The sequence below is a fragment of the Salvelinus namaycush genome, chromosome 2 (assembly GCF_016432855.1).
Source record: "Salvelinus namaycush isolate Seneca chromosome 2, SaNama_1.0, whole genome shotgun sequence".
Classification (NCBI taxonomy): domain Eukaryota; kingdom Metazoa; phylum Chordata; class Actinopteri; order Salmoniformes; family Salmonidae; genus Salvelinus; species Salvelinus namaycush.
Window position 1 is genome coordinate 26546142 of NC_052308.1, and position 26164 is coordinate 26572305.

The window sequence follows — 26164 nt, forward strand, 5'->3', positions numbered from 1 at the left end:
CCTTAAGTCTGATAAGGGATGTGTACACACACTCACGCGTACCCATATCACACCCGCTTGCATTCATGTGTGCACATATGTGTGTTTGGTACAGTATATAAGAACAGTCCTGACCCAAGCTAAGGTGTATCCACCACTGGCTGTGATTTCAGGAGTGACCATGAAGTGTCTCGTTATTGTGCTGGTATGTGCTGTGCTCGCTGAGGGAATCCACAGGTTAGTACTCCAACCACTACATACAATACCACATCTCCCTTTCTCTCTCACTTCAAATAATATAGCCTCTCAGTTTCCTTCTATTTCACATTTTCACTCCATCCACTTGCTCTTTTTCCCCTACATTCTCCCTAAAACACAATTTTCTTTTCTCATCTCTCATTGTCAATGATAACTCCTTGTCGCTCTCCCTCCCCCTCTATGCATTTGCAAAGTTCACCACATATGACAATCTGAGTGTATCTGTGTGCTTGTACCCTAGGATCCCTCTGGTGAAGCATAAGTCAATCCGTGAGAGAATGATGGAGAAGGGAGAACACCTGCCCTACCAAGACCCCGCTCTCAAATACTTTCCTGACGAGTTCGCTGGCTCCACCACCATGTACATCAACAACTACGCCGACGTACGTACATGCTCTAAAACCCAAGCGTATGGTCTATCTAGAATGTTACTCAATGTCCTGTCTATATCTGTCTATGTCCACAGTAGTCTATTTTCATATACCAGAATGAAGTTCTATGATGTAGGCTAATGTAGAAAATGTGAATTCTAGGTCTAACGAGATAACAACCATGTCAAGATAACGTCTAACTCCATGAAGTAGAGTCTAAACCACGCCAACCATTCTAGATCTGATGCGTTGTTGTCTGAATGTATTAGCAGCACCTCTATCTTTTGTCAGCTGTATTTTCCCTGTTGTGTTTTCCAGACCACCTACTATGGAGCCATCACCATCGGTACTCCCCCCCAGTCCTTCCAGGTGTTGTTTGACACTGGCTCTGCCAACCTGTGGGTTGACTCTGTACTCTGCAACACTCAGGCCTGCAGTGAGTACAGCTGGATAGCTTCATGACAATATTACAACTACCTACTATGTGTATCAATTAACTACTACTTCCTCAACAGTAAATGTTACTAACTGTACTACTACTACTACAGTACTGCTACTACTACTATCAGAGATATTTAAGTCCATTGTAACTTCTACACCATTCCCAGATAAATACATTGTAGACAGTATATTTCCTCTTAGTTGTTTGTGTCCCTTCCTCCTGCAGACACCCACACAAAGTTCAACCCCCAGCAGTCGTCCACCTACTCAGCTAATGGGGAAACTTTCTACCTGCCCTACGGAGCTGGCAGTCTCAGTGGAGTCTTCGGATACGACACCGTCAACGTGAGTCCCACCATAACAACCTTACAAATACTTAACTACTTCTAACACAGTTACTCTTCACAACCTGCAATAATAAGCCACAACAGATACAGCCACAACAGTACATGTACTTCCATTCTAATAAAACCAAAGTGTTTCCATGATGCTGAGTGTGTGTGTTGTTTGTCCCCTCTTTAGGTCGGTGGTATTATCCTCACCAACCAGGAGATTGGTCTGAGCACTGACGAGCCAGGTCAGAATTTTGTTGTGGCCCAGTTTGATGGTATCCTTGGCCTGTCCTACCCTTCCATCTCAGCCGGACAAGAGACTCCCGTCATGGACAACATGATGTCTCAGAACCTTCTGCAGGCTAACATATTTGCATTCTACATGACCAGGTCAGTACTCCTACCATCCCTTATACCACATATATACCACTACTTACCACTACCACTACTCACCTCACATATACCACTACCAATACTTACCACAAATATACCACTACCACTACTTACCACACATATACCACTACCACTACTTATCACATATATACCACTACCACAACTTACCACACATATACCACTACCACTACTTACCACACATATACCACTACCAATAATTACCACATATATACCACTACCACAACTTACCACACATATACCACTACCACTACTTATCACACATATACCACTACCACAACTTACCACACATATACCACTACCACTACTTACCACACATATACCACTACCACAACTTACCACACATATACCACTACCACTACTTATCACATATATCCTACTACTTACCACACTTATACCACTACCACTACTTACCACACATATACCACTACAGATGTCAGCTTTTAATTGGACCGCTTTCATCACAGGAGGAAAATAATCTTGCAGCAGGAGGATTTGAATATCTGAAGAAGTATTTAGAATTGTTCCAGTGGGCGGCTGGAAGCGTGTTTGTATACAAAGCAGTACCATACCTACATTGTATCTTATGTAGGCTACGTGAAGGCTACGGCGTGTCTCGTGTTAATTCTTATGTGGATTATAATAAACGGGCATATTCGTAGGGGGTAGATATATTTTCGTTTGGGAAAATCTGTTGCTTTACATTAACTGTTTAATTATATGTTGAAGGAAAGCAATAGGCAGAATTAATCATTGTTTTACTTAATTCCTGTGTGGTCCAGCAGTTACAGCCACTGACCCCGACCCTCGGCATGGGTTCAAATTCGGCCCACTGCCCTTTGACTCATGGATCAATGTCTATTTTTGAAGCATTCATTTCGCGTGGTTACAGGATTATAACAGAAACAACTCAAAGGTTAACAGTTCAGGAATTAATTCAGAGTGGTTAAGTTTAGGGCTATGGTTTGGGGAAGGCTTAAAACAAAATAATACAAAATGACGCGCCTATGTATCATCAGTATTCAGAATATTCTTAATGCTCGCTAGAGCATTGTGAACTGCAATAGTGCAGTGGTCTAAGCAGCTCACTACGAACCTCAGGAGTTTGCATCCAGTGCTGAGCGATCTAGTGACCAGCCTGAGACTACATTAGACCCACAAGTTAATTACATTTATTTAAATGTTTTCAAGAAGTAAAACGAATAGTCTGATCATTTACATAAAGAAGAGTATCTCAGCTCAACTAAATGGTCTTTGGATAGGCTCATGTATAAACATCTTGACAGCTTTAAGAAATAAAATATTAAAGGCACACAATACAGGCTTCCAATTCACACCAAAGACTAGAACTATATAAATTATACATAGCCGAACTATAAAACACAGACAAGCATCCAAACTGGAGGAAAGTTTATTGTTCCACAGCAGACCTACATTTGTCAATCAGATGATGGCCCAAATCAGCTCATCAACTCAGCCAGGGAAACAAACAGTACCTTTTCACACCTTTTCACAATTACTTTATTACCGCTCCCTAAAAGACGATGTCGGCGTTACCTTAGTCCTGCTTGCAACCAAAGTGTTTCAAGATATGTTCACCCTCTGTTTGGTATTGTAATCAGAACAACAGAGTACTTTTTGAACAGACTAAGGGTGATTTATCTATTTGACAAGCATTCCATACAATAGAAATAATCTACTGTGGGAATTTACCTGCCACTAATGTTGGTGTAGCCTATAGTTACAATTGGTTTCCTGTTTATGTTTTCCAAAAGTGTCTGATATGGTCATTTATAATTAAGATCGGGGGTAAAATATCCCTAGACTGTCCATATTTAAAATGTGTAAATAAATCTAGTAAATTGGGGGGATTGAGATATTTGTGCCAGAAAGGTATGGGCTGGAATGGTAGGGTTATACGTGCTCGCTGAAGGCAGAAGCCCTAACCCACTTCACCCCACGATCATTTCTATTTCCTGATGCAGCAGGAAAATTATCAGTGACAAAAAAGTGATCAAGTTAAGATCCGACATCTGTACCCCTACCCCTACTTACTTACCACACATATAATGTACTACTACCGGACTTCAATATAAAATACACACAGATATCACAGAACCTTCTGCAAGCCAATGTGTTCGCTTTCTAGGTGACTGGGTAATATACTTCAATTATGTACTTACTTAATTATGTACATAATCAATGTTATATTCATTATTCCTGCTCCGGAAACTGTATCACTGATATAAGACATAACATTTTTGAGGAGAGAAGTGTCTTCTGTGAAGAGTGAACCATCTTCTTGCCAACCACCTACTTTATTTGTAAAACTGTTAGATGACTTAAAACTCTTTTTCTGTGCAGGGACGGCCAGCAGGGCAGTGAGCTGTCGTTTGGAGAAGTGGACAACACCAAGTATCAGGGTCAGATCTACTGGACCCCCGTCACCTCCCAGACATACTGGCAGATCGGCATCCAAGGGTCAGGATCAACCACACCAACTAAACATACTTAACCATACACTGACATCAGAACCACTAAGAGACTGGAAAAGCTGGGGTGAAAAATGTCTAAGGCCGCTGTCAATGTTAGTCTGTCTGTCTGTCTGTCTGTCTGTCTGTCTGTCTGTCTGTCTGTCTGTCTGTCTGTCTGTCTGTCTGTCTGTCTGTCTGTCTGTCTGTCTGTCTGTCTGTCTGTCTGTCTGTCTGTCTAACACTAACCCTGGTACACCTCCAGGTTCCAGATCAACGGTCAGGAGACAGGGTGGTGTGGGCAAGGCTGCCAGGCCATCGTGGATACAGGCACCTCCATGCTGACTGCACCCAGACAGATCATGGGAACCCTGATGCAGTCCATTGGAGCCCAGCAGGACCAGTACGGACAGGTAGCAGAAAGCCATTATAGACCAATACAGACCAGTACTAACTGACACCATAAACCAGTGTAATCCAAAAGGGAGAGGTTGCGAAAACCAGTGCAGAACAGAGTTAACCAGTACAGGGATGTTTTGTGTCACTCATGTCTTTGAATTGTTTGTTGATGTAGTACACAGTGAACTGTAACCAGATCAACAGCCTGCCTACTCTCACCTTCACCATCAATGGAATCAACTTCCCCCTGCCGCCATCTGCATACATCCAGCAGGTGAGTTAGTGTGTGTGGTGTGTGTGTGTGTGTGTCTGTCCGTGTGTTACCATCTATGACTGATGTTAGGATAATGAAGGCCATTTTAGATGGCTCAAGCTGGTCCATAAGCCTTGTGCATGCCTAAGCCATGTGTCAGTAGTGCATGTGTGTTTATCTGCCTGTGTGTGTGTATTGCACTCAACATGCGTGTTCTCCTCTCTATCCAGAACAACCAGGTCTGCTCCGTGGGGATCAGCCCCACCTACCTGCCGTCCCAGAACGGACAGCCCCTGTGGATTTTGGGAGATGTTTTCCTCATGCAGTACTACTCCGTCTACGACCGCACAAGCAACCAAGTGGGCTTTGCCACCGCAGCCTAAACCTGACCAACATGACCATGACCGCAAACCAACACAGACACCGACCGTTCTTAGAAGTCTACCATCCCAAACCTCACACAGAATCTATTCCACCTCTGGCCATTCTAGAACATCAATCACAAAAGGCATCTATTCTGAATCACCCATAGCAACCTCTCTGGTTATTATAATACATCTATTACCCATGGCAACCACTCTGGTCATTATAATACGCATATTACCCATGGCAACCACTGTGGGTCAGTTTGTCTTTGGTCCAGTGGGGTTAAAGCAAGCATGGGCATCATTGGGTTAAAGCTGTGGTCTTTGTTAGATGACATCTGCTAATATATTCAGTTCAGCTGTAAGGTGTAAGGTTGTTTCCTTTCTACTCTGGCATTGCAATGACAACCTCCTAGTTCCCAGACAACATCGGATGTGAACACAGGTTCAGCCATGTTGCTGATTGCATCATGATGCTGAGTTGCAATTCTGAGTTGAGTGAAAAAGAAAATGACATACAGAAATACAGTGAAATATGAAAATATGATTTTTGACAAATAAACGCATTTCATCTCAAGACTGGATGTATTTGGTGTTTGTTTAGCTTCCATTTAGACTGAATAAACTATTGAAGTGCACAATAATCCCATTTGTTTTGAATCCCTGTATCTGACACATCAAGCTCATGATGCCTGCAAGACTGAAATCACACCTCACATTCACCACTGACTGTTGCCAGAACCTGCAACAAAAAACAACAAGAGCGTCTTTATCCAATTGGTGCCTGTAAATATTTCCAACCATCTACACATCTTACCTATTGAAATATTTATTACATAATGGCAGTAATAACTAAATATCAGAGTCAAATATGCCATCTGTAATGAACACGAGGGGAGACAGAGAGCTGGTTTCAAGCGCAGGGCGCAGCAGGTGTTTATTGAAACTGACCACAGGAGGAGGCAGGTAGCTGGTTCCAGGGGCAGGCAGAAGGTCATAAACAGGGGTCCAAAAAGGCAACAGTGCAGTCAGGGAAAAGGCTAGTAACGTAGTCCGGGAGATCAGGCAATAGGTAGATAACAGGAAATCCAATAGGTTAAAGTAGAGGCAGGGAATAGGCAAAAGGCGTCGTTAGTGAGGCAGGCAAAAACTATCATAAACGGGAGGAGAAAATCACGGGAAAAACAAAGTTACGAAAGACGTGTGTCACAAAACAAACACTACCTTACAGTGATGGGGTGCAAAGAACTGAACTAAATAGTGTGTGATAATGACATACAGGTGTGTGAACAGGTGATTAGAATTCAGGTGGTTGGGATCTGGAGAGTGAGCTGCGTTCAGGGGATCTAGGTGTTTGAGGGTGTGAGTTGGAAGCATACATTACACCATCTGTTAAGTCCTAAGTATCCTCCCTGTGAAAGGGACTTTAATGAAAGCTTCAACATTTAATTTCAGGGGCTGGTGTGTGTGTGTGTGCATGTTTTTTTGTTTCTACACACACACACACACACACACACACACACACACACACACACACACACACACACACACACACACACACACACACACACACACACACACACACACACACACACACACACACACACACACACACACACACACACAATCATACACTGGCTTAAACTGATTGTCAGGAGCAGAGATAGCAGAGACACACACGTTTGTGACACACACACACCAATTTGTGATTTCACCCCCAGTCCTCATGTACCTGACCCCTCCACCCTTCAAAGGGGAGCATCTCTCTGACTCATGTCCACACAGATTGCTCCGACCCTGGGGAAGCCTGCTCTGAGATATGGCCTGTCACTGTCTGTCTGGGTCTGTGTCTCATTCACCAGACACACAAGACACAAGCTCTCACACACCCTCCATATTTTGCTTTGCTCTCTAAGCAGACAGAGGAGTTCAGCACTATTCTCTATGTTTTCAGGACCCCAGTTTACAGACACAACAGTGCTTAAATGAGCTCTTCATCCTGTTTTCTTAGTTTCTATAAAACATCTGTATATCTGTGGTCCATTAGTTCCAACAGAGGCTCAGCTCTCTACTCCATTGGTAAGAGACTGTGTGAGGCTCAGAGGGAAATGCTGCATTGCAGGTTTTCTAGTGAGAACAGGATAGTCCAGACAGGGCCTAGTACAGATGTATACAGAGCCACTGTGAAGCAGGGTAAGTCAGAAAATACATCGGGGGTAGAAATGTGAAGCTAGATAACTGTCTAAATCAGGGCAGAACTGCATACCTTATCAAAGCTCAATCAGTAACAAAATCAGTGCTAAATCAACAATCATGACTAGTTCACACACACACACACACACACACACACACACACACACACACACACACACACACACACACACACACACACACACACACACACACACACACACACAGCTACTGACCAGCAGGACAGAATTTGGTATGTCATCAAATATGAAGTGCTGTGTGAAAATAAACTATTCAGGCCTTTGTGAGCGCTCTTTACAGGACTTGTCACGTTCGTCGTAGCGATGAGACCAAAGCGCAGCGTGATTTGAATTTATCTTCTTTAATTAAGGAAGAACACAGAACGAACTATACAAAAAAACAACAAAACGAACGTGAAGCTATAATCTAATAGTGCTGACACAAGCAACTAAACATAGACATAGATAATCACCCACGAAATACTCAAGGAATATGGCTGCCTAAATATGGTTCCCAATCAGAGACAACGATAAACAGCTGCCTCTAATTGAGAACCAATCTAGGCAACCATAGACATACAAAACACCTAGACTGGTAACAACCCCATAAACATACAAAAACCCTAGACAGGACAAAAAACATATATCACCCATGTCACACCTGACCTAACCAAAAATAATAAAGAAAACAAAGAATACTAAGGTCAGGGCGTGACAGGACTGTTGTTTCTGTATCATTGTGTGTAGAAACTATCTCCAATTATGTTAAAATAGACAACTTGGTAAATATTTGGAGAAGTATTTCCCTGCACATTGTTATTCATGACCTTGGAGAGGTGTTCATATCTCAGTGTATTGTGCTTTATATCTGTATTACTGATTAACACGAAGTGCTTATTATGCAGTAGTACTAGGGGATTTCCAATGACACAGCCAAAACAATGGACATCTCCACTCTTTCAGAGCCATTTTGAAACAAATACACAGTTGAAGAAGTACTCAACTTGAGTAAAAGTAGAAAATGGAAAATGATTCAAGTAAATCTAAGTCACCCAGTCAAATACTACTTCCGTCACGACTTCTACCGAAGTCGGTTCCTCTCCTTGTTCGGGCGGTGTTCGGCGGTCGACGTCACCGGTCTTCTAGCCATCGCCGATCCATTTTTCATGTTCCATTTGGTTTGTCTTGTTCTCACACACACCTGGTTTCAATTCCCTAATTACATGTTGTATATTTTCCCTCTGTTTCCCCCATGTCCTTGTCAGGAGTTGTTTATTTTGTAAGTACTCGTGCTATGTGTTACTGGTGCGCTACGGGTTTTGTACCCATGTGTTTGTTGTTTTGTATGCCATTAGTTTTATATATTAAACTGCTCCGGCTATTCACCAAGTTCTGCTCTCCTGCATTTGACTTCCCTGCCAACAGTTACGCACCCTTACAACTTCAGTAAAAGTCTAAATGGATTTGGTTTTAATACATTTAAGTATCAAAAGTAAATGTACTTGCTAGAATATGCTTAAGTATCAAAAGATTAGATTAGATTACAGTCATTTAGCAGCAATTTACAGTGATGAGTGCATTCATTTTCATACTTTATTTCATAGAGCTCCTTCATGGGAATAGAACCCACGACCTTCGCGTTGCAAGCGCCATGCTCTACCAACTGAGCTACAGCAACAGTAAAAGACTAAATAATTTCAAATTCCTTAAATTAGGAAAATCAAACGGAACTATTTTCGTGTCTTTTGTATTTACGGATAACCAGCGGCACACTCCAACACTCAGCCATCATTTACAAACGAAACCTTTAAAGAGTCCGTCAGATCAGAGGCAGTAGGGATGACCACAGATGTTCTCTTGATAAGTGTGTAAATTGGACCATTTATGTCCTGCTAAGTATTAAAAATGTAACGAGTACTTTTGGATGTCAGTGACAATGTATAGAGTAAAAAGTACATTTTCTTTAGGAATGTAGTAAAATTAAAAGTTGACAAAAATATAAATAGTGATGTAAAGTACAGATACCTCAAAAAGACTACTTAAGTAGTACTTTAAAGTACTTTTACTTAATGTACTTTACACCACTGCGAATACATTTCTCTCTCTCTACCTCTCATCTTTCACACACCAAAATATTGCTACATCTTTTCAAATGTTTATTTAGTTGATGGCTCCTGAATTGTTTATCATTTCTCACTCTCTATCTCTCATCTTTCACACACCAAAATGTTGCTGCATCTTTTCAAATGTTTATTTAGTTGATGGCTCCTGAATTATAGTACAATTCTGGTGTGATGTCTGCCTGAAAGTCCCCTATAGAGTGTAATTAAAACATACAGTACGTATACAGTATTTCACCCATGTTGACTAAACTTCAGCTCATATCGTATTTCTACATTCCATTAGTAATAACACTGTGGACTATTTTCGGCTGGTATTAAAGTGGCTCTAGTGTCAAACACACATTCTTGGGCAATTTCGACTTTTAAAAGCCAGCGCTCTGCTATTTTGTAACCCTGGTGCCAGTAATTTACCTGTCTTATATCAACTCGCTTGTGCTGAGGTGGGAGGGGTGGAAATATTGTAGGTGTGTCTTTGTGCCAAAGTGCAAATTCCCAGCAGCGCTACTGATGATATTTAATACTCACTGGTCGCTGGTCTTGGCAGTAACGCAGTTGGTTATGGCATCGATTTTGCTAGAGGAGGCGCACAGTAGCCTAATCAGTAGCCTAATCAGTAGCCTATAACCAATGTCTTATTCAAATATAATGAGCAGCAAAACAGTCAACAGACATTCACGTTTTTTCTTTATATTGGACATTCTTTTTCTGATCGCTGTCCTTGGTAGCCTCGGCTATTGACCGGTTTGTTTACCTTTCAAATGGCAAGGTCACGAACAGGCCATATAAATGGTGATGGTAGGCTAATATTATTATAGAGTTTAACGTTTGGGCATTGTCCAATTGTTCATGGTTCGAATATACAGTGCATTTAAGAAATGCGAATGCAATGTGTGTAGACAAATATTTCCATGTTAAAGTCAATAACAAAAACTAGATTGGCTACATGTTTGTTATAACTAGGCCTAGTGTAGGGTTACTGTATACTATTTAATAAACTATGTTCAATGGATAGGAAAAACATCCATGCCTCAGGTCGAAGAGCCCTTAGTCCTACATGTGTACACATTGCCTTATGCTCATGGAACAAGACATTCGATTCATGATATTGTGTTTTTGACCCAATCCTATTAAGAAACATTGCTGTTTTAAAAACAGATTGATTGTTTTTTGTTTAATTTGATTAAAAACCAAACTTATTAGAAAGATTCACCATTCATGAGTTTATGTTGAGAACAGACATGGCTCGAATACAATGGAATATCTTCTGCTATTTCTGGAGAAGTGCAAATATGATGTAAAACTAATTCTCTGATAATTTACACATCAAAGAAAAATGTTGTTGTACATATTAAAGAAAAGTGTCCCAGCTCAACAAAATCATCTTTCCTGGTTAACCATGGCATGAATCAGGCCTTCATGGTCAAATCGCTGCAAAGAAACCACTACTAAAGGACACCAATAATAAGAAGAGACTTGCTTGGGCCAAGAAACACGAGCAATGGACATTAGAGCAGTAGAAATCTGTCCTTTGTTCTGATGAGTCCAAATTTGAGACTTTTGGTTCCAACCGCTGTGTCTTTGTGAGATGCAGAGTGGGAGAATGGATGATCTCCGCATGTGTGGTTCCCACCATGAAGCATGGAGGAGGTGGTGTGATGGTGCTTGGCTGGTGACACTGTCAGTGATTTATTTTCAATTCAAGACACACTTAACCAGCATGGCTTCAACAGCGTTCTGCAGCGATATGCCATCCCATCTGGTTTGCGCTTAGTTGGACTTAGTAAGGGCTATTTGAGCAAGGAGAGTGATGGAGTACTGCATCAATCACCCACAATCACCCGACCTCAACCCAATTGAGATGGTTTGGGATGAGTTGGACCACAGAGTAAAGGAAAAGCAGCCAACATGTTCTCAGCATATGTGGGAACTCCTTCAAGACTTTTGGAAAAGCATTCCTCATGAAGCTGGTTGAAAGAATTCCAAGAGTGTGCAAAGCTGTCATCAAGGCAAAGGGTGGAGAACGTAAAATCTAAAATATATTTTTGTTTAACAGTGTTTTGGTTACTACATGATTCCATGTGTGTTATTTCATAGTTTTGATGTCTTCACTATTATTCTAAGTTGTAGAAAATAGTAAAAATAAAGCAACGAGTAGGTGTGTCCAAACTGGTACTGTATATGTCTACCGTGTTGGCTTGGGTTTGACTCCTGCCCACACCCTTCTGGCACAAGTAACTCAATCCCCACGATTGACTTGGTTTAGTTACACATTTCCAATATGGACAGTCTAGGATAGAGTACCCCCAATCTTGATAAGAAATTACCACACCAGGCACTTTTGGATAACATAAATAGGAAACAAATAAAGTAATAACAGTAGGCTACACCAACATTAGTTTACATTCATACAAAGTGTCGATGAATCTCCTCTGAACAGTTTATGTTGAGATGTGTCTGTTACTTGAACTCTGTGAAGGATTTACAGTTGAAGTCGGAAGTTTACATACACCTTAGCCATATACATTTAAACTCAGTTCTTCACAATTCCTGACATTTAATCCTAGTAAAGATTCCCTGTCTTAGGTCAGTTAGGATCACCACTTTATTTTAAGAATGTGAACTGTCAGAATAATAGTAGAGAGAATTATTTCTTTCAGCTTTTATTTCTTTCATCACATTCCCATTGGGTCAGAATTTTACATACACTCAATTAGTATTTGATTGGCATTGCCTTTAAAATGTTCAACTTGGATCAAACGTTTCAAGTAGCCTTCCACAAGCTTCCCACAATAAGTTGGGTGAATTTTGTCCCATTCCTTCTGACAGAGCTGGTGTAACTGAGTCAGGTTTTTAGGTCTCCTTGTTCGCACAGGATTTTTCAGTTCTGTCCACAAATGTTCTATAGGATTGAGGTCAGGGCTTGTTCCTCCCCATTAATCAGTTAGCAGAAGGAATTGGGTATGCCAATTTCCCATTTAAGGTGGAGCATCAGGTCTTTCCTTATTTGGGGATAAAGGTCACACACTCATTTAAGACTCTCTTTAAACATAACTTCAAAACACTCCTGGAGTGCACTAAGCATGATTTCATAAGGTGGTCGTCTCTTCCCATTTCATTAACAGGTCGCAATAATTCTGTTTAGAAAACTATACTACCTAGGTTTTTGTACTTTTCCAAATGATCACCATTTTTCTGCCAAAGTCAATGTTCAAACAACTGGACAGCTACATTTCCAACTTCATTTGGAATAAGTCAAATACATGAATGAGAAAGGTATATCTAGAGAGACCTAAACCCACGGGCCTTCCTAATGTTTTACACTGCTACCGGTCAGCAAATATATTGAAATGTGTTTATTGGGTTTCTACATTAGAAAACCAGGGAGTTACAGTCAAGCCTTCCAACTTCTCCGGTCTCGCTCCTGTGCTTCCCAATGCCCATGAACCTTGGCATCCATGTTTTGAAACCCAAGATTAGGAAGTCCCTTAAAACTTCTTGTCAATAGGGGGGCGCTGTTTTCACTTTGGAAAAAATCGTGCCCAATTTAAACGGCCTCGTACTCTATTCTAGATCATACAATATGCATATTATTATTACTATTGGATAGAAAACACTCTCAAGTTTCTAAAACTGTTTGAATTATATCTGTGAGTAAAACAGAACTCATTTGGCAGCAAACTTCCATATAGGAAGTGAAAAATCTGAAAACGAGGCTCTGTTTCAGGGCCTGCCTATTCAACTGGCTTTTATTTATCGATATACATGCACTTCATACGCCTTCCACTAGATGTCAACAGGCAGTGGAAGGTGGAATGGGGTGTCTAGCTTGATCTGAGGTCGAACAAGAGTTTTTGGAGTGACAGGCCTGCCATTTTGTCAGTTTTCCAAGGCGCGCGAAGGAGCTCCACATTGTCTTCTGAAAAGCATTCGGTATACACGGCGAATATCTCCGGCTCTGATTTTATTTGATACATATTAGAAAAACATCATAAAGTAGGTTTTTTCAACCGAGTTTTATCAGTTTATTCAACGTTTATTGGGACTTTTGGAGTTTTCCGTTCTTTGCGCCAAGAGAGGATGGGAATGTTAGCAACCTTGGCTAGCATTGTGGCGCGAATTCGACAGAAGAAATGGACATTCTAAAACCAAACAACGATTTATTCTGGACCAAGGACTCCTTGTACAACATTCTGATGGAAGCTCAGCAAAAGTAAGAAAACATATAATGTTATTTCGTATTTCTGTGGAATATGTAGAATCCAACAGGGCGGAGAATATGTGAGCGCTGTCTCACAATAATGTATTTTGTATGTTGTAGTAAAGTTATTTTTTTTAAATCTAACACAGCGGTTGCATTAAGAACCAGTGTATCTTTCATTTGCCATACAACAAGTATTTTTATGTAAAGTTTATGATGAGTTCTTTGGTCAGATTAGGTGAGTGTCCAAAATATCTCCGGACATTCTGGGAAAATGTTGCTACGTATTCACAATGTATAACCACGATTTGCACCTCTAAATATGCACATTTTCGAATAAAACATAAATGTATTGTATAACTTGATGTTATAAGACTGTCATCTGATGAAGTTGTCCAAAGGTTAGTGATTAATTTTATATTTATTGCTGGTTTTTGGGAAAGCTACCTTTGCGGTGAATAAATGCGGTTGTGTGTTTGGCTATTGTGGTAAGCTAATATAATTCTATATTGTGTTTTCGCTGTAAAACACTTTAAAAAATCGGAAATATTGGCTGGATTCACAAGATGTTTATCTTTCATTTGCTGTACACCATGTATTTTTCATAAATGTTTTATGATGAGTATTTATGTATTTCACGTTGCTCTCTGTAATTATTCTGGCTGCTTTGATGCTATTTTTGATGGTGGCTGCAACGTAAAACTATGATTTATACCTCAAATATGCACATTTTTGAACAAAACATAAATGTATTGTATAACATGTTTTAAGACTGTCATCTGATGAAGTTGTTTCTTGGTTAGTGAGTAATTATATCTCTATTTTGTCGGTTTTTTGAAAGCTACCTATGCCGTGGAAACATGGTGAAAATATGCGGTTGTGTGTTTGGCTATTGTGGTTAGCTAATATAAATACATATTGTGTTTTCGCTGTAAAACATTTTAAAAATCGGAAATGATGGCTGGATTCACAAGATGTTTATCTTTCATTTGCTGTATTGGACTTGTGATTTCATGAAAATTATATTATATGATATCCCTGTCCCGTTAGGCTAGGCTATGCTAGTTAGCTTTTTTGATGAGGAGGATCCCGGATCCGGGATGGGTATCACTGAAAGGTTAAAATCTGGTCCCAATTCCGAAGTCACTTTAGCCTTAAACAAGCAAGCGGTTTCTCTCCATTAACATCTAATCATCTCTTCCCAGCGTCGCAGATTGACACGACATTCCAGTTCTGGCATTGGAATGGTCTGGTGTTTTTTTGTGACCTATTTGTTGATAACACATTCGTCTCATTCTATACTCTGAGGGTTGACCATAATATTCCCAATACCCACTTTTTTAGATACCTGCAAACTCGCAGCTTTGCCAAAAAACATATCACTTCATTTTCACTCGAGCCTACTAAGTGTCCAGTCGAGAGGTGCTTAGACCTTAACCCTTATCTGAAGGGCACAATCTCCAGATTATACGATATAATACAGAACATTAATCCGCCTTCCTTTGCAAATACAAAATCTGCATAGGAGCAAGACATAGGTGGCGAGCTGCCCGATGATATATGGCAACATTGAGCGTATCCACACAAGTATTGAGCGTATCCACACATCATCATTTTGCATAAGGCATGGGTTTATTCAGTTTAAGGTTTTGCACCGTCTTCATTACTCAAATGACAGATTGGCAAAAATATACCCAAATGTTGACCCCAAGTTTTTGAGATCCCCAGCGAGTGTGGGACACATGTTTTGGTCATGCAAATCTTTGAGTGGCCCCTGGGACCCCATTTTTGAGGTATTCTCACATATGTGTAATACAACTGTTAGCCCCAACCCGGTCACTGACATTTTTGGGATACTTCCCCTAGACCAGAATGCTACCACGCATCAGGCGTGGTAGACTGGAAGTCTGCTAAGCCGCCCTCCTTTATGCAGTGGGTTAAGGAGGGGATGTCATCTCTGCCTCTGGAGAAGGTTAGGTAAAACTGTGCATGGGTCCCGACAAAAGTTTGATGTAACCTGGTCCCCATTAATACAATATGTGGAGAGCCTGTCTTTTACTTAGTGTAACTACTTGTATAGTTTGGTAAGCAGTAATGTCTGTTCTAGTGGCCATTTGTGCTGATAATAATTTTTATTTAACTTTTTTATCCATTGTTTTTTTCTATTACTGTTTGTTTCTGTTTTTCTTTCTTATTTAACTTACTTCTATAGATGCCTTGGTGGGTGGGTGGTTTAGAGGGAGGGAGGGAGGGAGGGAGGGAGTGGAGGGTGGGAGAGAGGGAGGGAGGGAGTGGAAGATAGGAGAGAGGGAGTGTAGGGGATGGATGGATGAGAGAATGAGGGGTTGGGGTTGCACTGTTTTTGTTGTTAAATCTATAAATATCTATAAATGTGTTTTTTTTATATATATATAAATAATATGTACATATAAATATATGGATGAGCGATGACAGAGCGACATAGGCAAGATGCAATAAACGGTATAAAATACAGTATGTACATATGAAATGAGAAATGTAAGATATGTAAACATTACTAAAGTGGCATTATTTAAAGTGACTAGTGATCCATTTATTAAAGTGGCCAATGATTCGAGTCTGTATGTAGGTATAAGCATCTCTGTGTTATTGATGGCTGTTTAACAGCGCTAGGCGCTTGATGGTTTTTGCGACTTCACTTGAAGAAACTTGAAATGTTGAAATGTTTTGGATTGACTGACCTTCATGTCCGAAAGTAATATTGGGCGTTTCTTTTTGCTTATTTGAGCTGTTTGAGGCTGCTCCAAAACACCACCGACGGAGAAGAGGTATTCGGAGTGAACTTCAAGTCTGACTCAGGAGGCGTGCACACCATCCACCGCTTCCGAGTTTATTACTTGCTAATATTCAGTCTCTGGATAATAAAGTAGACGAGCTCAGGACAAGGATCTCCTTACAGAGAGACATCAGGGATTGTAACATACTCTGTTTCACGGAAACATGACTCTCTCGAGATAAACTCCCCATCCATACAGCCAGCTGGCTTCTCAGTACATTGCGCAGGCAGTAATAAAGAACTCTCCGGGAAGAAGAAAGGCGGGGGTGTATGTTTCATGATTAACGATTCATGGTGTGAATGTGATAACTACATATACTCAAGTCCTTTTGTTCACCTGACCTAAAATACTTCACAATCAAATGTCGACCATATTACCTCCCACGAGAATTCTCTTCGGTTATAGTCACAGCCGTGTATATCCCCCTCAAGCCGATACCACGACGGCTCTCAAAGAACTACACTGGACTTTAAGCAAACTGGAAACCACATATCCTGAGGCTGCATTTATTGTAGCTGGGTATTTAAAAAAAGCAAAACTGAGTAAAACGCCACTAAAGTTCTACCAACAGTAAAGAGACAAAGTGGAGTTGCAATTCAATGGCTCAGACACGAGACATATGTGGCAGGGTCTACAGACAATCACGGATTACAAAGGGAAAACCAGCCATATTGCGGACACCGACGTCTTTTCTCCGGAAAAGCTAAACACCTTCTTCGCCCGCTTTGAGGATAACACTGTACCACTGGCGCGGCCCACTACCGAGGACTGTGGGCTCTGCTTCCCCGTGGCCGACGTGAGTAAGACATTTAAGCGTTTTAACTCTCGCAAGGCTGCCAGCCCAGAAAGGCATCCCTAGCCGTGTCCTCAGAGCATGCACAGATCAGCTGGCTGGAGTGTTTACGGACATATTCAATCTCTCCCTATCCCAGTCTGATGTCCTCACTTGCTTCAAGATGTCCACCACTGTTCCTGTACCCAAGAAAGCTAAGGTAACTGAATTAAATGACTATCGCCTTTTAGCACTCACTTCTGTCATCATGAAGTGCTTTGAGAGACTAGTTAAGGATCATATCACCTCTAATTTACCTGACACCATAGACCCACGTCAAATTGCTTACCGCCCCAATAGATCCACAGATGATGCAATCACCATCATACTGCACACTGCCCTATCCCATCTGGACAAGAGGAATATCTATGTAAGAATGCTGTTCATTGACTATTGCTCTGCATTCAACACCATAGTACCCTCCAAGCTTATCATTAAACTCAGGGCCTATAGTCTGAACCCTGCCCTGTGCAACTAGGTCCTGGACTTCAGGACGGGCCGCCCCCAGGTGGTGAAGGTAGGAAACAACACCTCCACTTCGCTGATCCTCAACACAGGGACCCTACACGGGTGCATGCCAACCCCCTCCTGTACTCCCTGTTCACCAATGACTGTGTGGCCACACTCGCCTCCAACTCAATCATCAAGTTTGCAGACAACACAAAAGTAGTAGGCCTGATTATCAGCAATGATGAGACAGCCTACAGGGAGGAGGTGAGGGCCCTAAGAGAGTGGTGCCAGGAAAAAAAACTCCTACTCAACGTCAACAAAACAAAGGAGCTGATCGTGGACTTCAGGAAACAGCAGAGTGAGCACGCCCCTATCCACATCGATGGGACAGCAGTGGAGAAGGTGGAAGGCTTCATGTTCCTCGGCGTACACATCAATGACGTTCTGAAATGGTCCACCCACACAGACAGTGGTGAAGAAGGCGCAACAGTGCCTCCTCAAGCTCTGGAGGCGTAATAAATTTGACTTGACTCCTAAAACCCTCACAAACCTTTACAGATGCACAATTGAGAGCATCCTGTTAGGCTGTATCACCACCTGCTATGGCAACTGCACCGCCCGGAACCGCAAGGCTATCCAGAGGGTGGTGTGGTCTGCCCAATGCATCACCGGGGTCAAACTACCTGCCCTCCAGGACACCTACAGCAGCCGATGTCACAGGAAGGCCAAAAAGATCATCAAGGACAAAAACCACCCAAGCCACGGCCTGTTCACCCCTCTATCATCCAGAAGGTGTGGTCAGTACAGGTGAATCAAAGCTGGGACCGAGAGACTGAAGAACAGCTTCTATCTCAAGGCCATCCGACTGTTAAACAGCCATCACTAACATTGAGTGGCTGCTGCCAACATACTGACTCAAATCTCTAGCCACTTTAATAATTAAAAATTGGATGTAATAAATGTATCACTAGCCACTTTAAACAATGCCGCTTTATATAATGTTTACATACCCTACATTACTCATCTCATATGTATATACTGTACTCTATACCATCAACTGCATCATGCCTATGCCGTTCGGCCATCGCTCATCCATATGTTATTATGTACATATTCTTATTCATTCCTTTGTTGTTGTGAAATTGTTAGATTACTTGTTAGATATTACTGCATGGTCGGAACTAGGAGCACAAGCATTTCGCAACACTCGCATTAACATCTGCTCACCATGTCTATGTGACCAATAATATTTGATTTGATTTGCTCATCTCATATGTATATACTGTATTCAATTCTATTGTATTTTAGTCAATGCCACTCCGACATTGATCAATCTAATATTTATATATTTCTTAATTACATTATTGTACTTTTAGATTAGTTTGTAATGTTGTGATCTGTTAGATACTTCTGCACTGTTGGAGCTAGGAACACAAGCATTTCACTACACCCACAATAAAATAAATCAAAATATGTATAAGTGACCAATAAAATTTGATTTAATTTTAATTTCAAGTCACTGAGCTCTTCAGTAAAGGCCATTCTACTACCAATGTTTGTGTCTGGAGATGTCTCATAATTGTGGTTGTGAAAATAGCAAAAACACTTCTGACACCACTGAACCTATAGCGCTACCGTAAGCGAAAAGATTTGGCATTGCCTTCGGTTTGTTAAAATATATCTAATCTGGTTATCTCCCTTATAAAGGTTCAGTAAACTAATAGTACTGTTTTGGTTATCGGTACAGGGGAGTAGGGGTAAGCCTGCACACTGAATAGAGAATGTGGAGTCAGGGGAAAAAGAAGCTGATAGTCACCTCCTTAAGTCTGATAAGGGATGTGTACACACACTCACGCGTACCCATATCACACCCGCTTGCATTCATGTGTGCACATATGTGTGTTTGGTACAGTATATAAGAACAGTCCTGACCCAAGCTAAGGTGTATCCACCACTGGCTGTGATTTCAGGAGTGACCATGAAGTGTCTCGTTATTGTGCTGGTATGTGCTGTGCTCGCTGAGGGAATCCACAGGTTAGTACTCACTTTTTTTTTTTTTTTTCACTCCATCCAGATGCTCTTTTTCCTTAAATTCTCCCTAAAACACAATTTTCTTTTCTCATCTCTCATAGTCAATGATAACTCCTTGTCGCTCTCTCTACAACTATTTGCATTTGCAGAGTTCGACTTCCTATCTGAGTGTATCTGTGTGCTTGTTACCCTAGGATCCCTCTGGTGAAGCATAAGTCAATCCGTGAGAGAATGATGGAGAAGGGAGAACACCTGCCCTACCAAGACCCCGCTCTCAAATACTTTCCTGACGAGTTCGCTGGCTCCACCACCATGTACATCAACAACTACGCCGACGTACGTACATGCTCTAAAACCCAAGCGTATGGTCTATCTAGAATGTTACTCAATGTCCTGTCTATATCTGTCTATGTCCACAGTAGTCTATTTTCATATACCAGAATGAAGTTCTATGATGTAGGCTAATGTAGAAAATGTGAATTCTAGGTCTAACGAGATAACAACCATGTCAAGATAACGTCTAACTCCATGAAGTAGAGTCTAAACCACGCCAACCATTCTAGATCTGATGCGTTGTTGTCTGAATGTATTAGCAGCACCTCTATCTTTTGTCAGCTGTATTTTCCCTGTTGTGTTTTCCAGACCACCTACTATGGAGCCATCACCATCGGTACTCCCCCCCAGTCCTTCCAGGTGTTGTTTGACACTGGCTCTGCCAACCTGTGGGTTGACTCTGTACTCTGCAACACTCAGGCCTGCAGTGAGTACAGCTGGATAGCTTCATGACAATATTACAACTACCTACTATGTGTATCAATTAACTACTACTTCCTCAACAGTAAATGTTACTAACTGTACTACTACTACTACTACTGCTACTACTACCATCAGAGATATTTAAGTCCATTATAACTTCTACACCATTCCCAGATAAATACATTGTAGACAGTATATTTCCTCTAAGTTGTTTGTGACCCTTCCTCCTGCAGACACCCACACAAAGTTCAACCCCCAGCAGTCGTCCACCTACTCAGCTAATGGGGAAACTTTCTACCTGCCCTACGGAGCTGGCAGTCTCAGTGGAGTCTTCGGATACGACACCGTCAACGTGAGTCCCACCATAACAACCTTACAAATACTTAACTACTTCTAACACAGTTACTCTTCACAACCTGCAATAAAAAGCCACAACAGATACAGCCACAACAGTACATGTACTTCCATTCTAATAAAACCAAAGTGTTTCCATGATGCTGAGTGTGTGTGTTGTTTGTCCCCTCTTTAGGTCGGTGGTATTATCCTCACCAACCAGGAGATTGGTCTGAGCACTGACGAGCCAGGTCAGAATTTTGTTGTGGCCCAGTTTGATGGTATCCTTGGCCTGTCCTACCCTTCCATCTCAGCCGGACAAGAGACTCCCGTCATGGACAACATGATGTCTCAGAACCTTCTGCAGGCTAACATATTTGCATTCTACATGACCAGGTCAGTACTCCTACCATCCCTTATACCACATATATACCACTACTTACCACTACCACTACTCACCTCACATATACCACTACCAATACTTACCACAAATATACCACTACCACTACTTACCACACATATACCACTACCACTACTTATCACATATATACCACTACCACAACTTACCACACATATACCACTACCACTACTTACCACACATATACCACTACCAATAATTACCACATATATACCACTACCACAACTTACCACACATATACCACTACCACTACTTATCACACATATACCACTACCACAACTTACCACACATATACCACTACCACTACTTACCACACATATACCACTACCACAACTTACCACACATATACCACTACCACTACTTATCACATATATCCTACTACTTACCACACTTATACCACTACCACTACTTACCACACATATACCACTACAGATGTCAGCTTTTAATTGGACCGCTTTCATCACAGGAGGAAAATAATCTTGCAGCAGGAGGATTTGAATATCTGAAGAAGTATTTAGAATTGTTCCAGTGGGCGGCTGGAAGCGTGTTTGTATACAAAGCAGTACCATACCTACATTGTATCTTATGTAGGCTACGTGAAGGCTACGGCGTGTCTCGTGTTAATTCTTATGTGGATTATAATAAACGGGCATATTCGTAGGGGGTAGATATATTTTCGTTTGGGAAAATCTGTTGCTTTACATTAACTGTTTAATTATATGTTGAAGGAAAGCAATAGGCAGAATTAATCATTGTTTTACTTAATTCCTGTGTGGTCCAGCAGTTACAGCCACTGACCCCGACCCTCGGCATGGGTTCAAATTCGGCCCACTGCCCTTTGACTCATGGATCAATGTCTATTTTTGAAGCATTCATTTCGCGTGGTTACAGGATTATAACAGAAACAACTCAAAGGTTAACAGTTCAGGAATTAATTCAGAGTGGTTAAGTTTAGGGCTATGGTTTGGGGAAGGCTTAAAACAAAATAATACAAAATGACGCGCCTATGTATCATCAGTATTCAGAATATTCTTAATGCTCGCTAGAGCATTGTGAACTGCAATAGTGCAGTGGTCTAAGCAGCTCACTACGAACCTCAGGAGTTTGCATCCAGTGCTGAGCGATCTAGTGACCAGCCTGAGACTACATTAGACCCACAAGTTAATTACATTTATTTAAATGTTTTCAAGAAGTAAAACGAATAGTCTGATCATTTACACAAAGAAGAGTATCTCAGCTCAACTAAATGGTCTTTGGATAGGCTCATGTATAAACATCTTGACAGCTTTAAGAAATAAAATATTAAAGGCACACAATACAGGCTTCCAATTCACACCAAAGACTAGAACTATATAAATTATACATAGCCGAACTATAAAACACAGACAAGCATCCAAACTGGAGGAAAGTTTATTGTTCCACAGCAGACCTACATTTGTCAATCAGATGATGGCCCAAATCAGCTCATCAACTCAGCCAGGGAAACAAACAGTACCTTTTCACACCTTTTCACAATTACTTTATTACCGCTCCCTAAAAGACGATGTCGGCGTTACCTTAGTCCTGCTTGCAACCAAAGTGTTTCAAGATATGTTCACCCTCTGTTTGGTATTGTAATCAGAACAACAGAGTACTTTTTGAACAGACTAAGGGTGATTTATCTATTTGACAAGCATTCCATACAATAGAAATAATCTACTGTGGGAATTTACCTGCCACTAATGTTGGTGTAGCCTATAGTTACAATTGGTTTCCTGTTTATGTTTTCCAAAAGTGTCTGATATGGTCATTTATAATTAAGATCGGGGGTAAAATATCCCTAGACTGTCCATATTTAAAATGTGTAAATAAATCTAGTAAATTGGGGGGATTGAGATATTTGTGCCAGAAAGGTATGGGCTGGAATGGTAGGGTTATACGTGCTCGCTGAAGGCAGAAGCCCTAACCCACTTCACCCCACGATCATTTCTATTTCCTGATGCAGCAGGAAAATTATCAGTGACAAAAAAGTGATCAAGTTAAGATCCGACATCTGTACCCCTACCCCTACTTACTTACCACACATATAATGTACTACTACCGGACTTCAATATAAAATACACACAGATATCACAGAACCTTCTGCAAGCCAATGTGTTCGCTTTCTAGGTGACTGGGTAATATACTTCAATTATGTACTTACTTAATTATGTACATAATCAATGTTATATTCATTATTCCTGCTCCGGAAACTGTATCACTGATATAAGACATAACATTTTTGAGGAGAGAAGTGTCTTCTGTGAAGAGTGAACCATCTTCTTGCCAACCACCTACTTTATTTGTAAAACTGTTAGATGATTTAAAACTCTTTTTCTGTGCAGGGACGGCCAGCAGGGCAGTGAGCTGTCGTTTGGAGAAGTGGACAACACCAAGTATCAGGGTCAGATCTACTGGACCCCCGTCACCTCCCAGACATACTGGCAGATCGGCATCCAAGGGTCAGGATCAACCACAACAACTAAACATACTTAACCATACACTGACATCAGAACCACTAAGAGACTGGAAAAGCTGGGGTGAAAAATGTCTAAGGCCGCTGTCAATGTTAGTCTGTCTGTCTCTGTCTGTCTGTCTGTCTGTCTCTGTCTGTCTGTCTGTCTGTCTGTCTGTCTGTCTGTCTGTCTGTCTGTCTGTCTGTCTGTCTGTCTGTCTAACACTAACCCTGGTACACCTCCAGGTTCCAGATCAACGGTCAGGAGACAGGGTGGTGTGGGCAAGGCTGCCAGGCCATCGTGGATACAGGCACCTCCATGCTGACTGCACCCAGACAGATCATGGGAACCCTGATGCAGTCCATTGGAGCCCAGCAGGACCAGTACGGACAGGTAGCAGAAAGCCATTATAGACCAATACAGACCAGTACTAACTGACACCATAAACCAGTGTAATCCAAAAGGGAGAGGTTGCGAAAACCAGTGCAGAACAGAGTTAACCAGTACAGGGATGTTTTGTGTCACTCATGTCTTTGAATTGTTTGTTGATGTAGTACACAGTGAACTGTAACCAGATCAACAGCCTGCCTACTCTCACCTTCACCATCAATGGAATCAACTTCCCCCTGCCGCCATCTGCATACATCCAGCAGGTGAGTTAGTGTGTGTGGTGTGTGTGTGTGTGTGTCTGTCCGTGTGTTACCATCTATGACTGATGTTAGGATAATGAAGGCCATTTTAGATGGCTCAAGCTGGTCCATAAGCCTTGTGCATGCCTAAGCCATGTGTCAGTAGTGCATGTGTGTTTATCTGCCTGTGTGTGTGTGTATTGCACTCAACATGCGTGTTCTCCTCTCTATCCAGAACAACCAGGTCTGCTCCGTGGGGATCAGCCCCACCTACCTGCCGTCCCAGAACGGACAGCCCCTGTGGATTTTGGGAGATGTTTTCCTCATGCAGTACTACTCCGTCTACGACCGCACAAGCAACCAAGTGGGCTTTGCCACCGCAGCCTAAACCTGACCAACATGACCATGACCGCAAACCAACACAGACACCGACCGTTCTTAGAAGTCTACCATCCCAAACCTCACACAGAATCTATTCCACCTCTGGCCATTCTAGAACATCAATCACAAAAGGCATCTATTCTGAATCACCCATAGCAACCTCTCTGGTTATTATAATACATCTATTACCCATGGCAACCACTCTGGTCATTATAATACGCATATTACCCATGGCAACCACTGTGGGTCAGTTTGTCTTTGGTCCAGTGGGGTTAAAGCAAGCATGGGCATCATTGGGTTAAAGCTGTGGTCTTTGTTAGATGACATCTGCTAATATATTCAGTTCAGCTGTAAGGTGTAAGGTTGTTTCCTTTCTACTCTGGCATTGCAATGACAACCTCCTAGTTCCCAGACAACATCGGATGTGAACACAGGTTCAGCCATGTTGCTGATTGCATCATGATGCTGAGTTGCAATTCTGAGTTGAGTGAAAAAGAAAATGACATACAGAAATACAGTGAAATATGAAAATATGATTTTTGACACTTAAACACATTTCATCTCAAGACTGGATGTATTTGGTGTTTGTTTAGCTTCCATTTAGACTGAATAAACTATTGAAGTGCACAATAATCCTATTTGTTTTGAATCCCTGTATCTGACACATCAAGCTCATGATGCCTGTAAGACTGAAATCACACCTCACATTCACCACTGACTGTTGCCAGAAACTGCAACAAAACACAACAAGAGCAGCTTTACCCAATTGGAGCCTGTAAATATATCCAACCATCTACACATCATACATATAGAAATAACTAAATATCACACATCTGTTAAATGGCATTTAGTCCTAAGTATCCTCAGGAGAGCAGCAGCAGTGTATAATATGAAATGGACAAACAAGCTCTCATTAGCGCTGCTGCGCCTTCTTCACCACGCTGTCTGTGTGGGTGGACAATTTCAGTTTGTCCGTGATGTGTACGCCGAGGAACTTAAAACTTTCCAAATTCTCCACTACTGTCCTGTCGATGTGGATAGGGGGCTGCTCCCTCTGCTGTTTCCTGAAGTCTACGATCATCTCCTTTGTTTTGTTGACATTGAGCGTGAGGTTATTTTCCTGACACCACATTCTAAGGGGCCTCACCTCCTCCCTGTAGGCCATCTCGTCGTTGTTAGTAATCAAGCCTATCACTGTAGTGTCGTCTGCAATCTTGATGATTGAGTTGGAGG

General features: G+C 41.5%; 3 protein-coding genes across 3 annotated transcripts in view; 2 read left to right on the top strand and 1 right to left on the bottom strand.

Annotated features, from left to right (window-relative positions):
* LOC120020879 (C-Jun-amino-terminal kinase-interacting protein 2-like) overlaps positions 1 to 26164 on the bottom strand; it is a 130179-nt gene that overhangs the window by 83615 nt on the left and 20400 nt on the right. The window lies entirely within an intron of this gene.
* On the top strand, positions 161 to 5298 carry LOC120025071 (gastricsin-like). The gene is made up of 9 exons (XM_038969509.1): positions 161 to 216; positions 479 to 620; positions 927 to 1044; positions 1276 to 1394; positions 1572 to 1771; positions 4157 to 4273; positions 4529 to 4676; positions 4838 to 4936; positions 5146 to 5298. The coding sequence occupies exons 1-9, from the start codon at positions 161 to 163 to the stop codon at positions 5296 to 5298; spliced, it is 1152 nt and encodes a 383-aa protein (XP_038825437.1).
* LOC120025060 (gastricsin-like) lies at positions 19888 to 24938 on the top strand. The gene is made up of 9 exons (XM_038969500.1): positions 19888 to 19943; positions 20135 to 20276; positions 20583 to 20700; positions 20930 to 21048; positions 21226 to 21425; positions 23811 to 23927; positions 24167 to 24314; positions 24476 to 24574; positions 24786 to 24938. Exons 1-9 carry the CDS (start codon positions 19888 to 19890, stop codon positions 24936 to 24938), a joined length of 1152 nt encoding a protein of 383 aa, XP_038825428.1.